Source organism: Salmo salar, chromosome 15 (assembly GCF_965601325.2).
Source record: "Salmo salar chromosome 15, fSalSal1, whole genome shotgun sequence".
NCBI lineage: Eukaryota > Metazoa > Chordata > Actinopteri > Salmoniformes > Salmonidae > Salmo > Salmo salar.
In genome coordinates, this window is record NC_138305.1 from 47,414,639 (window position 1) to 47,429,516 (window position 14,878).

General features: G+C 39.8%; 1 protein-coding gene across 1 annotated transcript in view; it reads left to right on the forward strand.

Annotated features, from left to right (window-relative positions):
* Window positions 1-277: 277 nt before the first annotated feature.
* Window positions 278-14,878, forward strand: part of LOC106571477 (estrogen-related receptor gamma-like) — a 44,009-nt gene continuing 29,408 nt past the window's right edge. Inside the window, exon 1 of the mRNA XM_014144636.3 lies at window positions 278-612. Coding sequence (XP_014000111.2) covers window positions 557-612 — 56 coding nt within the window. The 5' untranslated portion in view covers window positions 278-556. The remainder of the gene's footprint in view (window positions 613-14,878) is intronic.

Genomic DNA, 14,878 nt, shown 5'->3' on the forward strand with positions numbered 1-14,878 from the left:
CATACACACATCTCAACTGCAACTCTATTCAAATGCAACAATTCATTTAAATGGTCAGCCTCCCAGGCTGTAATGTACTAACGGAAAATGTTTTTATTAGGACAAAGAGAGATATCCTTACCAGAAATTCCGATTTAGAGTCTGGCCGTCTCTCATTGGAGTAGATCAAATGGCCAATCAAATGCCGACATTGTGGTCCAGGGGGAGGGGCAGGCAAAATAGATCCTGGATATTCATGAGGGCCAGCCCTAGCTTAGAGTGCTCTATCATAGAGCGAGCCACAACAGTTAAGACCTCACTGGCTGGAGTGTCAACACTGCTGCTAGAGGGAAAGTCAGTGAGCGCATGAGAAATAGAGACAGAGAGACACACAGAAACAGAGAGATAGCGAGAGAGAGACTGTTGCTCCAGTGAAAGTGTGCGTATAAGAGAAAAACAGAGATTGGTAGAGACACAGAGAAAGAGAGTTATAGGGAGACACAGACCAACTAAAGAAAGAAAGAAAGAAGAAGCTGACAGGGATCTTTGCTCCTCAGAGTATGGTGTCAAAGAGCACATGGATTTAGTAGAGCTGTACCTCCCTGAGTGTTTCACCTATCACTCTGACACTGAGTAAGTACATGGACTATTCTGATCCATATTCTGTATGTATACAAACTGTTGGTGGAGTGTAAAGAAAGTTAAATAGCACAGTAATGTTATTTAGGCAATGGTAAGCATTGAACAGTGTGCATGTGCACTACGGCTTGCTGTCTCGTTCTCAAATGAAGACTTTAGTTTGGGTGTTTTTATTTGCTATTTGATGTGGTGGCGTCTTCTATGTCAGTACAAGCACATCTGTGTGAAACAAAGGTAGTGGGCTGTCATATGTAGTTATTTAGGGAACAAGTGTACCTCTTGGATTTTTACTTAAAAAAGAGAGTGTCTGAATGAGAGGATAACTTTGACAGATGAAACCCACATACCTGCATTGTGTGCGCAGAGCTGAGGGACTAGGTCTGAGAGGGAAAGAGAATGTGGGAGGGAGGGAGAGAAGCAACAGGGAGTGAAAATGTGACAGAAGAAAAGGGAAATTTGGAAGTGGTCGAGAAAGAAGATTAAGAAGTAGAGAGTGATGAGGTGAGGAAAGCAGCGAAATGTGTGGTATCTTACCCCCTGCAGAGCAGTGAGGATCAGTAAGGGTCCATAAACTGCTGCAGACTCTAGTCTACAGTCGTTCCACTCGTATGCCGGTGCACTGAAGAATTGTACTTACAGTTGTGACGGCTTTTGGCACAATTTTTTACACTACTGTGTTTCTTGAACTTGTTTTTATCACTAAATATTCCAACACTGTACAAGTGGAAAAATAACATAACTGTCCAAATTGAATATTTTTCTTACTCCCTGTAACAAGTTACTTAATTGATCATTCATAGTTGTTAAATGAATTACCATTATAATTTTGTTTGCATTGTTTACATGATGTTTGTTATCAATCTGCATTGTGTTGTGTGAAGCATTAACACTGCAGAGAGAGGTGAGCTTCTGTAGGTTGGTGTCATTAGCTATTTGTTGCCACATTGAAAAGCAAATCCTGTTCATTTTAACCCTGTGATAATACAGAACTAGACAACAGCTCAGATAAGACCCTAACCGGAGGATAACAGGATATTAGACATTGAGGGAGACTGTCTGACAGAGAGAGGGAGATGGAGGAGGGGGGAGAGGGAGGAGGGGGGAGGGGTGAGCAGAGGATGCAGAAACAGAGCACGCGTTTATGTTTTGTGTAACTATGCGTTGTTGATAGTGTAATTACAGTGAAAATATGTGGTCCTCTGTAGCTCAGTTAAAGCTACAATATGTAACTTCTTGGATGACCCGACCAAATTCACATAGAAATGTGTGTTATATGTCTGTCATTCTCATTGAAAGCAAGTTTAAGAAGCGGTAGATCTGTTCTATGTGCACTATTTCTATGCTCCCCGTTCTTAAGTTACGTTTCTGCGTCTTTTACTTTCGGTTTTGTACACCAAATTCAAACAGCTAAAAATACAATATTTTTGGTTATAGAATATATATTTCACAACAGTTTAGATGGTACAATGATTCTCTACACTATACTTGCTTGTTTTGTAGTGTGTTCGATTCCCGGGACAACCCATACATAAACTGTTTGCACGCATGATTGTAAGTCACTTTGGATAAAAGTGTCTGCTAAATGGCATATATAATATACAGGTAAAGGAGAAGTGTTACCATGTTTATCCCCTAACCCAACAGGTCCATCCCTTAACTGGTTTAACCCAACATCTCCAGCACCAACTGATTTGACCCAATCCCTTTACACACTTAAACTATGAGTCATCAGTGATGCTAGTGTTTCAGCTCCGGCCTGATACCTCATCTCCTATTGGCCCATTAGGAATCACCATGCACAAGACTCCTTTGACCCAAATCACTGACCACGGGGTTAGAGGTTAAATGAGCAAGTTAAGGAGGATGCATAGCTAGAGTAATCTAAATCCATATATACCTATACTTGACATCTTTGATCATCTTTTAGGTATGTGTTATATATTCTTTTTCAAAACACACTACTTAACAAATGGACACAAAAACAAAATATACCCAAATAATAATTTTAATAAGACTTGAATGTATGGTTTTTCTACATGCCTTTTAGTCCTGCAAACAATTTGACACATTCCCTCACTCCACCTCTTTTTCCTTCCCTGTGTGTCTGTCTGTGTGTGTCCCCGGCTCTCTTGTCCTTTTGGTCATCATCTGTATTGTGACTGCTCATTTGAGAGTGAGTGTTGCCTCCTCTCGTTTCTTTTTCCTTTCATTCTACACACCCCGGGTTAATGGCCCAGCGATTGAGCCCTTTCTTTCTCTCCCTCTCTGTTTTTCACATTCTCTCTATCTGTCTGCTCCCATCTTTCTGTCTGACCGTCAGGCGTTTCACGCTGCATTTTGCTCTTTGTTTCCAAGGTGCAATTAGAGTTGTTTTGGATACGAACACACACTCACACACTCACACACAGCCTTTTGCTTTATAATGTTCCTCTGAGTCCGTGATTTACAATCAGAGTCTATGGGAACTGCGCTAACAGGGCTTTGATGAGCTTTTTTGAAGAGCTATAGATTATAGATCTGTCAGGTTAGATACCACACCATGTTTTTTCCATTCCTCTGTAATGCTAATGCATTATGGGGAAATTCCGACCCGAGTTAAGTGCGAGTAAATGGAACGTAATTCCCTTTTTATGCACTTTTCTCTCTATGCATACTTAAGCATGAGAATAGTGTATTCACCCTCTATTAATTTGCGGTGGAGATCACAGATATGGAGATGTGGTTCGACAAGAACACTGAAATTTTGCCAAGGCAGAGATGAGTGGCCGATACCAAGACGCACGAAAAAACAGTGGACGCATAAATTATAGCCTAATAACAATTGCCAAATGTCATTAGGCCTACAACTTTTGTGTAAATTATGTCTCTTTCCATTCACCACTGTTTGGAGGCTGGAAATATACTGTGAGTGGATGAACATGCATAGGTACCCTAGTAAAGGAGCCCTTTGAAGTTATATTTATGTATTTTGTAAAAAATAAAATTAGTGGGTTTAAAATATTGCAGATATATTGTAGCTTCCATCAATGTAATTGTCTGCATCATTTCCAATCCCCAATATATATTTTTGTAAATATATAAATATACATAAATACATACAGTTGAAGTCGGAAGTTTGCATACACCTTAGCCAAATACATTTAAACTGAGTTTTTCACAATTCCTGACATTTAATCCTCGTAAAGATTCCCTGTTTTAGGTCAGTTAGGATCACCACTTTATTTAAAAAATGTGAAATGTCAGAATAATAGTAGAGAGAATGATTTATTTCAGCTTTTATTTCTTTCATCACATTCCCAGTGGGTCAGAAGTTTACATACACTCAATTAGTATTTGGTAGCGTTGCCGTTAAATTGTTTAACTTGAGTCAAACGTTTCGGATAGCCTTCCACAAGCTTCCCACAATAAGTTGGGTGAATTTTGGCCCATTCCTCCTGACAGAGCTGGTGTAACCGAGTCAGGTTTGTAGGCCTCCTTGCTCACACACGCTTTTTCAGTTCTTGCCCACAAATGATCTATAGGATTGAGGTCAGGGCTTTGTGATGGCCACTCCAATACCTTGACTTTGTTGTCCTTAAGCCATTTTGCAACAACTTTGGAAGTATGCTTGGGGTCAATGTCCATTTGGAAGACCCACTTGCGACCAAGCTTTAAATTCCTAAGTGTTGTCTTGAGATGTTGCTTCAATATATCCACATCATTTTCCATGCTCTTGATGCCATCTATTTTGTGAAGTGCACCAGTCCCTCCTGCAGCAAAGCACCCCCACAACATGATGCTGCCACCGCCATGCTTCACGGTTGGGATGGTGTTCTTCAGCTTGCAAGCCTGCCTCTTTTTCCTCCAAACATAACGATGGTCATTATCCATACAGTTATATTTTTGTTCCACCAGACCAGAGGACATTTCTCCAAAAAGTAAGATTTTTGTCCCCATGTGCAGTTGCAAACCGTAGTCTGGCTTTTTTATGGCGGTTTTGGAGCAGTGGCTTCTTCCTTGCTGAGCGGCCTTTCAGGTTATGTCGATATAGGACTCATTTTACTGTGGATATAGATACTTATGTACCTGTTTCCTCCAGCATCTTCACAAGGTCATTTGCTGTTGTTCTGGGATTGATTTGCACCAAAGTACGTTCATCTCTAGGAGACAGAACGCGTCTCCTTCCTGAGCGGTATGACGGCTGCGTGGTCCCATAGTGTTTATACTGGTGTACTATTGTTTGTACAGATGAACGTGGTACCTTCAGGCGTTTGGTAATTGCTCCCAAGGATGAACCAGACTTGTGGATGTCTACCATTTTTTTCTGAGGTCTTGGCTGATTTCTGTTGATTTTCCCATGATGTCAAGCAAAGAGGCACTGAGTTTGAAGGTAGGCCTTGAAATACATCCACAGGTAGACCTCCAATTGACTCAAATAGTGTCAATTAGCCTATCAGAAACTTCTAAAGCCATGACATAATTGTCACGTCGGTTGAAAGGAGAGGACCAAGGTGCAGCGTGGTGAGCGTACATATTCTTTTTATTAGAAAAGACGCCGAACAAAACAATAAACACTACCCAACAAACAGTGAAGCTAAAGGCTATGTGCCATAAACAGTCAGCTTCCCACAACACAAGGAGGGAAAAGGGCTACCTAAGTATGGTTCCCAATCAGAGACAATGATAGACAGCTGTCCCTGATTGAGAACCATACCCGGCCAAAACATAGAAAATAAAGAACATAGAAAAAGGAACATAGAATGCCCACCCTAGTCACACCCTGGCCTACCCAAAATAGAGAATAAAAAAACCTCTCTATGGCCAGGGCGTGACAATAATTTTCTGGAATTTTCCAAGCTGTTTAAAGGCACAGTCAACTTAGTGTATGTAAACTTATGACCCACTGGAATTGTGATACAGTGAATTATAAGTGAAATAATCTGTCTGTAAACTAGTTTTATTGACTCCAACCTAAGTGTATGTAAACTTCCGACTTCAAATGTATAAATATATATATATATATATATATATATATATATATATAGTACCAGTCAAACGTTTGGATACACCTACTCATTCAATAGTTTTTCTTTATTTTTACTATTTTCTACATTGTAGAATAAGAGTGAAGACATCAAAACTATGAAATAACATAGATGGAAACCGCAGATTTCTGATAGAATATCTACAGAGGCCAACAGAGGCCCATTATCAGCAACCATCACTCCTGTCTTCCAATGGCACATTGTGTTAGCTTAACCAAGTTTATCATTTAAAAAGGCTAATTGATCATTTGAAAACCCTTTTGCAATTGTGTTAGCACAGCTGAAAACTGTTGTTCTGATTAAAGAAGCAATAAAACTGTCCTTCTTTTGACTGGTTGAGTATCTGGAGCATCAGCATTTATGGGTTCGATTACAGGCTCAAAATGGCCAGAAACAAAGACCTTTCTTCTGAAACTCGTCAGTCTATTCTTGTGCTGAGAAATGAAGGCTATTCCATGCGAGAAATTGCCAAGAAACTGAAGATCTCATAAAACGCTGTGTACTACTCCCTTCACAGAACAGCGCAAACTGTCTCTAACCAGAATAGAAAGAGGAGTGGGAGGCCCCGGTGCACAACTGGGCAAGAGGACAAGTACATTACAGTTTCTAGTTTGAGAAACAGATGCCTCACAAGTCCTCAACTGGCAGCTTCATTAAATAGTACCTGCAAAACACCAGTCTCAACGTCAACAGTGAAGAGGCGACTCCGGGATGCTGGCCTTCTAGGCAGAGTTGCAAAGAAAAAGCCATATCTCAGACTGGCCAATAAAAAGAAAAGATTAAGATGGGAAAAAGAACACAGACACTGGACAGAGGAAGATTGGAAAAAAGTGTAATGGACAGACGAATCTAAGTTTGAGGTGTTCGTATCACAAAGAAGAACATTCGTGAGACACAGAAACAATTTAAAGATGCTGGAGGAGTGCTTGACGCCACCTGTCAAGCATGGTGGAGGCAATGTGACGGTCTTTGGTGGTGGTAAAGTGGGAGATTTGTACAGGGTAAAATAAGGAAGGCTGTCACTCTATTTTGCAACGCCATGCCATACCCTGTGGACGGCGCTTAATTGGAGTCAATTTCCTCCTACAATAGGACAATGACCCAAAGAACAGCTCCAAACTATGCAAGAACTATTTAGGGAAGAAGCAGTCAGCTGGTATTATGTCTATAATGAAGTGGCCAGCACAGTCACTATTGAGCTGTTGTGGGAGCAGCTTGACCCTATGGTACTTAAGAAGTACCCTTCAAGCCAATCCAATGTGTGGGAGGTGCTTCAGGAAGCATGGGGTCAAAACTCTTCAGATTACCTCAACAAATTGACAACTAGAATGCCAAAGGTCTGCAAGGCTGTAATTGCTGCAAATGAAGGATTCTCAACATTCAACACTGGAGCTCCACAGCGGTGCGTGCTCAGTCCCCTCCTGTACTCCCTGTTCACCCACGACTGCATGGCCAGGCACGACTCCAACACCATCACTAAGTTTGCAGACGACACAACAGTGGTAAGCCTGATCACAGACAACGACGAGACAGCCTATAGGGAGGAGGTCAGAGACCCTGCCGTGTGGTGCCAGAATAACAACCTATCCCTCAACGTAGCCAAGACTAAGGAGATGATTGTGGACTACAGGAAAAGGAGGACTGAGCACACCCCCATTCTCATCGACGGGGCTGTAGTGGAGCAGGTTGAGAGCTTCAAGTTCCTCGGTGTCCACATCAACAACAAACTAGAATGGTCCAAACACACCAAGACAGTCATGAAGAGGGCACAACAAAGCCTATTCCCCCACAGGAAACTAAAAAGATTTGGCATGGGTCCTGAGATCCTCAAAAGGTTCTGCAGCTGCAACATCCAGAGCATCCTGTCTGGTTGCATCACTGCCTGGTACGGCAATTGTTCGGCCTCTGACCGCAAGGCACTACAGAGGGTAGTGAGTACGGCCCAGTACATCACTGGGGCTAAGCTGCCTGCCATCCAGGACCTCTACACCAGGCGGTGTCAGAGGAAGGCCCTAAACATTTTCAAAGACCCCAGCCACCCCAGTCATAGACTGTTCTCTCTACTACCGCATGCCAAGCTGTACTGGAGTGCCAAGTCTAGGACAAAAAGGCTTCTCAACAGTTTTTACCCCCAAGCCATAAGACTCCTGAACAGGTAATCAAATGGCTACCCGGACTATTTGCATTGTGTGTGTCCCCCAACCCACCCCAAACCCTTTTTTTATGCTGCTGCTACTCTCTGTTTATCATATATGCATAGTCACTTGAACTATACATTCATGTACATACTACCTCAATTGGGCCGACCAACCAGTGCTCCCGCACATTGGCTAACCGGGCTATCTGCATTGTGTCCCGCCACCCACCACCCGCCAACCCCTCTTTTACGCTACTGCTACTCTCTGTTCATCATTTATGCATAGTCACTTTAACCATATCTACATGTACATACTACATCAATCAGCCTGACTAACCGGTGTCTGTATGTAGCCTCGCTACTGTCTATAGGCTGTCTTTTTACTGTTGTTTTATTTCTTAACTTACCTATTGTTCACCTAATACCTTTTATGCACTATTGGTTAGAGCCTGTAAGTAAGCATTTCACTTGTATTCGGCGCACGTGACAAATACACTTTGATTTGATTTGATTCTTTGACTAAAGCAACATTTGAAGGACACAATTATTATTTCAATTAAAAATCATTTTTTATAACCTTGTCAACATCTTGACTATATTTCCTATTAATTTTGCAACTCATTTCATGTATTTTTTCATGGAAGACAAGGACATTTCTAAGTGACACCAAACTTTTGAACGGTAGTGTATATACACAGTGCATTTGGAAAGTATTCAGACCGCATCCCTTTAACCATATATATTTTTTAAGTTAGACTTGTTTTAAAATAGATTAAATAAAATGTTTTCCTCATCAATCTGCACACAATACCCCATAATGACAAAGCGAAAACAGGTTTATCAAATTCTTGCAAATTTTATCAAAAATTAAAAACTGAAATAGCTTATTTACATAAGTATTCAGGCCCTTTGCTACGAGACTTGAAATTGAGCTCAGGTGCATCCTGTTTCCATTGATCCAGAGCTGTCTGCCAGGCCAAACTGAGCAATCGGGGGAGAAGGACCTTGGTTAGGGAGGTGACCAACCCCCAGGGAGGTGACCAACCCGATGGTCACTTTGACAGAGCTCCATAGTTCCTCTGTGGAGATGGGAGAACCTTTCAGAAGGACAACCATCTCTGCAGCACACCACCAATCAGGTGTTTATGGTAAAGTGGCCAGACGGAGCCACTCCTCAGTAAAAGGCTCATGGCAAAAGGAACCTAAAAGACTCTAAAACCATGAGAAACAAGATTCTCTGGTCTGATGAAACCAAGATTGAACTCTTTGACCTGAATGCCAAGCATCACGTCTGGAGGAAACCTGGCACCATCCCTTCGATGAAGCATGGTGGTGGCAGCATCATGCTGTGGGGATGTTTTTCACCGGCAGGGACTGGGAGACTACTCAAGATTGAGGGAAAGATGAACGGAGAAAAGTACATAAAGATCCTTGATGAAAACCTGCTCCAGAGCGCACAGGACCTCAGATTGGGGCAAAGGTTGACCTTTTAACAGGACAACAATCCTAAACATACAGCCAAGACAACGCAGAAGTGGCTTCGGGACAAGTCTCTGAATGTCCTTGAGTGGCCCAGCCAGAGCCCGGACATGAACCCGATCGAACATCTCTGGAGAGACCTGAAAAGATGTATGCATTGACGCTCCCCACCTAACCTGACAGAGCTTGAGAGGATCTGCAGAGAAGAATTGGAGAAACTCGACAAATACAGATGTGCCAAGCTTGTAGCGTCATACCCAAGAAGACTTGAGGCTGTAATCGCTGCCAAAGTTGCTTCAACAAAGTACTGAGTAAAGGGTCTGAATAGTTATGTAAATGTATATTGCAGAGTTACGTCCTGTCTAAGAACAGCCATTAGCCGTGGTATATTGGCCATTTACCACACCCCCTCGTGCCTTATTGTTTAAATAGTTATCTTTTGTTTGTTTTTATTCCTATCCTTCCGCTACCCTCAACCCCTCTCATCTATTTCTGAAGACCATCAAGTTTCTATTTGCCATATATTTGTAACTGTGCTATTTCACAAAAGTTCTGAACCTATATACATTTTACAGACACAATATATTTTACATTAGATATCTTGTTGTTATTAGTCCCATCCTTCAGCTCCACTCAACCCCTCACAGTCTCTCAACACTATCCATATTGGATTGTTTCACAAAAGTTCTGAACCTTTCTATTCTCATAGTTTCTACAGATTGTAAATTAATGATAAACATTTATGCTAAAAGTATTATTATATTATTGATTGATTGACTATTACTTTTGAAATCACCCAGTAGTCTATCTGCAGAGTTAGCTCCAGGTAAATGTTGCAATTCTTCAGCCATTCCTGGACCTGCGTCCAAAAACAAGCTACATGTGGACAGTGCCAAAGCAAATGGTCTAATGATTCTGTCTCTTCGCAGAAAAATCTGCAGAGCTGAGATGGTTGTCCCCATATATTTAACGTTCTATTGGCTGCAAGAAAGAATTCTTAGTTTTGACTCCGGCGTAGTTTTGTTTGTCAGTTCATAAACCATGTACCATGGAATCAGTACATCGAAAATCTCTTCCGAACTATTTTGCAATCTATATGGCACAGCTGTCCATTTTTGGTCATTAAATGTTTTGTTTTTTATTTATCACAATTTTCATTAACCAATTTTGGTCTTTTAATGCAGGGCCAACAGACAATTTCTTTACTTTCATCCCTTTTCACTTGCCTCTTCCATTTGTGCGGTAATGCCGCAATTAGTTGGTTGTAATTTTGTCTAGAGCAAACATTTCCATATAATTTTGTTAGCTGCATGTGTGACATAATTCCACCAGTCCTATTTATGATATAATTTACAAAGATTCTATCTTTTTTAACCTTTTTTCAAAAAAGTATGTTTTTTTTATCAATTAGTATATTTCAGTTTAACCACAATATTTGTTGTATTATTTGTTTTGTCTTTTCTGGTGGATAAAACTGAAATTGCAACCAACTTTCTATGGCTTGTTTTAAAAATAGCGATATTTTGGAGATTATTTCATTTTCAAATAACCGAAAGTGAGAGGTTGTAATCTGAATAAAGGGGAAAAGGCCATTCTTCAACATGTGGTGAGACATTCTTACTAATCTGCTAGAGAACCAGTTTGGGTTTAAGTATAACTTTTGTATGACTGACACCTTTAGTAAGAGCTCTAATGCTTTAATATTTAATCATTTTTGCCCTTCAAATTGATATTCATTATATAAATAGGCCTGTTTAATTTTGTCTGCCTTGCCATTCCAAATAAAATATAATTTTTTTGCTAATATAATTTAAAAAACAGTTCGCTAGGTGTAGGCAAGACCATAAGCAAATAGGTAAACTGGGATATGACTAAAGAGTTAATCAGGGTGATTTTTCCACAAATAGGCAGGAATTTTCCTTTCCATGGTAGCAAGATCTTATCTGTTTTTGCTAACTTTCTATAAACATTTATTGTTGTGAGATAATTTTTTTATTTTTGAATATGTATACCGAGTATGTCCACATCACCATCAGACAATTTTATTGGTAAACTACACAGTAATGTAAAAGTTGTATTTTTTTGTGATCCAATACGTAATATCACTTATCATAATTTGGTTGTAATCCAGAGAGGCTAGAAAAAGTATCTACATCCTCTATGAGGCTGTGGAGGGATCCAAATTGTTGATTTAAAATAAAACGTGAATCATCAGTGTACAATGACACCTTTGATTTTAAGCCCTGGATTTCTAGCCCCTTGATATTGTTGTTGGATCTGATTTTAATAGCTATAATTTCTATGGCCATAATAAATATATATGCCGATAGTGGACAACCTTGTTTTACTCCTCTTCACGATTTAATACTTTCTGAGAAGTAGACTTTATTTACTATTTTACACCTAGGGTTACTATACATAACTTTAACCCATTTTATAAGAGATTCTCCAAAATTGAAAGATTCTAGGCATTTATATAAAAATTCCAGTCGTACTTTATCAAAAGCCTTTTCAAAATCAGTTATGAATACCAGGCCTGGTTTCCCAGATTTTTCATAGTGTTCTATTTTTTCCAGTACTTGTCTTATATTATCCCCAATGTATCATCCATGTAAAAAATCTGTCTGATTAGGATGAATAATACCTGACAATACCTTTTTAATTCTATGCGCTATGCATTTTGCTATAATTTTTGCATCACCACACTGAAGTGTAAGGGGCCGACAATTTTTTAAATGGACTGGCTCTTTACATTTACCACATGGATCCTGTTTCAGTAATAATGAAATCAGACCTTCTTGTTGAGTATCTGATAATCTATCATTTTTATAGGAGTGGTTAGGAGACCCAAGCTATAGGCTTCTGTAGGGCCGAACATATTCAAATGTTATAATTATATATGCCCTAGCTTTTCTATCATGTTAATATATATTATTATTAGCCACCATCAGTAATACCCACATGCATTTAGAAGTGTCACTTTATTGTTCATTTCCTTCATTTCGTAGCCTACATTTTGCATTGTTCCATTCCATTTACCTTTCTTTCCTATGTCATGTCCGTGCAGTTGTTCCTGGGGGTCGCTAGCATTAGTGGATTATATTACGCTAAAGTTGTGCAATAATTTGGGACATGTAGACTTCTTTTCACTTTTCAATATTTAATGGATGTAACAATTGAATATGGCAATTTACAGGATGAGTCAAACCACTATTTTTGATTCACCAATTTAATTTGTGCGTAAAGGCTCTCCAAACAATTTTTATTTATTTATTCATAAATACTTTCCTATTCATAAATACTTTCCTAACCCAAAAAAATATACAACATCTAAGTATTTTTAAATCTACCAATTGGTGCTGAAAAGGAGACAAATATGTGTGTATTTATACGGCTTTCTTTCATTGATTCCTAATATTCTGAACCGTTCTCTCCATATATTCTAGTGAGAAAATTCAAGGTACAACAAATTTAAAGGGCTGGCTTTAGATGAAATTGACTAAAACCCTATTGAATGAGAACTCCATGAGGAAATCCGTTGGCCAGCAAGTAGGAAGGTTTCAGTGGTTTATTAACCTCTCTAGGGGGTGTGGGACGCTACCATCCCATCTGGCCAACATCCAGTGAAATTGCAGAGCGCCAAATTCAAAAACAGAAATACTCATTATAAAAATTCATAAAACAAACAAGTGTTATACATCAGTTTAAAGATAAACTTCTTGTTAATCCAACCACAGTGTCAGGTTTCAAAAATACTTTACGGCGAAAGCATACCATGCGATTATCTGAGAACAGCGCCAGCAGACAAATCATTACAAACAGTTACCAGCCAAGTAGAGGAGTTACACAAGTCAGAAATAGTGATAAAATTAATCACTTACCTTTGATGACCTTCGTATGGTTACACTCACAAGACATTTACTCAATAAATGTTCGTTTTGTTCAATAAAGTCCCTCTTTATATCCAAAAACCTCCGTTTTGTTCGCACGTTTTGTTCAGTAATCCACAGGCTCAAAGGCAGTCACAACAGACGACGAAAAATCCCAAAAGTACTAGTAAAGTTTGTAGAAACATGTCAAACGATGTTTATAATCAATCCTCAGGTTGTTTTTAGTCATAATAATCAATAACATTTCAACTGGACAAAAGCTTCGTCAATATAAAAGGAAAACAAGAAAGGTGCGCTCTTGGTCGCACGCATGAAAAACCTCTGGGACACTGAATGGTCCACTCATTCAAAGTGGTCTTACTCCCTCATTTTTCAGAATACAAGCCTGAAACAATTTCTAAAGACTGTTGACATCTAGTGGAAGCCATAGGAAGTGCAATTAGAGTCCTAAGTCAATGGATACTTTAATGGCATTCAATAGAAAACTACAAAATAAAAACAATCCCACTTCCTGGATAGATTTTTCTCAGGTTTTCACCTGCCATATTAGTTCTGTTATACTCACAGACATTATTTAACGGTTTTGGAAACTTCAAACTTCCAAATCTACCAATTATATGCATATCCTAGCTTCTGGGCCTGAGTAGCAGGCAGTTTACTTTGGGCACGCTTTTCATCCGGAGGTGAAAATAGTGCCCCCTACCCTAGTGAAGGGAACCATGCCTGCAAAGCCAGTTAAGCACCTTCATAAGGTAAGTCGGAATTCCAACTACTGAGAAGTGCGTAGGAAAGGCATGTGTAGGAAAGGCGTACATTTCTTAAGTCTGAATCGGGCCTTTTGAAAGAAAAATCTATGACCACCAAGTAATTGGAGAATGCCTTAATTCAGGTCTATGGGAAGCTGACACAGCAATATCTACCTGTGTGATGGATAGCTGATGAGAGAACAAACTGGTCCCTTCACGGTCCATTGTCCTCTGCCAGCTTTGTTGGACCACTTCGGAGGCAACAATATATTAGTTTATCCAATTTAGAATAAGGTTGAAGTTTGAATGACAGAGGTCTCTCTCTCTCTCTCTTGTTCTTTCAATATCTCTCTTTCTCTTTTTCTTTCAATATCACTCTCTCTGTGGATTTCAAGGGGCGATAGAGCGTGGTCATGGTTGACTCTGGTGATGTTTAGGGCAGCCAGATAGTTTGCCTACCAAATGAGTGGTGGTCATTACCGTGTGGATTTACATGGCAGGAACAGAGCTTGGGTTCCACCACACAGACAGGGAGTGTGTGAGTGATTTTAAAGAGCCACTTCCTTTGAAAAGCAACAAATCCCGTTGAAAACTGCCTATGTGACATCGATATGAGTCAGAAACATTTATTCTAGTGTCAAAACTGACTACAAAGTGTAAATAGGATAATTTTGGTCATGAAGTTGGTTTCTTCTAAAGCGGAGTTTGGAACATCCATGTGTTACAACGGATAAATGAAGGTTGGGTTTTGATTTGACAATGTCCATTTGCCCACTAATATGGGGTGAACAGCTGCAGTGATTGCTCACTATCCAGTAGCATAGACAGTGAGGCAGACCGGCCCAGCAGCTCTGACTTTGTTTATAGAAGACAACACGTCGCAAATGTCTTTATTTAAGGAATACTGCACCAAAGACCTTAGATGTAAAATTGCTCAACTAAAACATCCTCGGCAAAAACATCAAAATGTATTACAGATTTCTT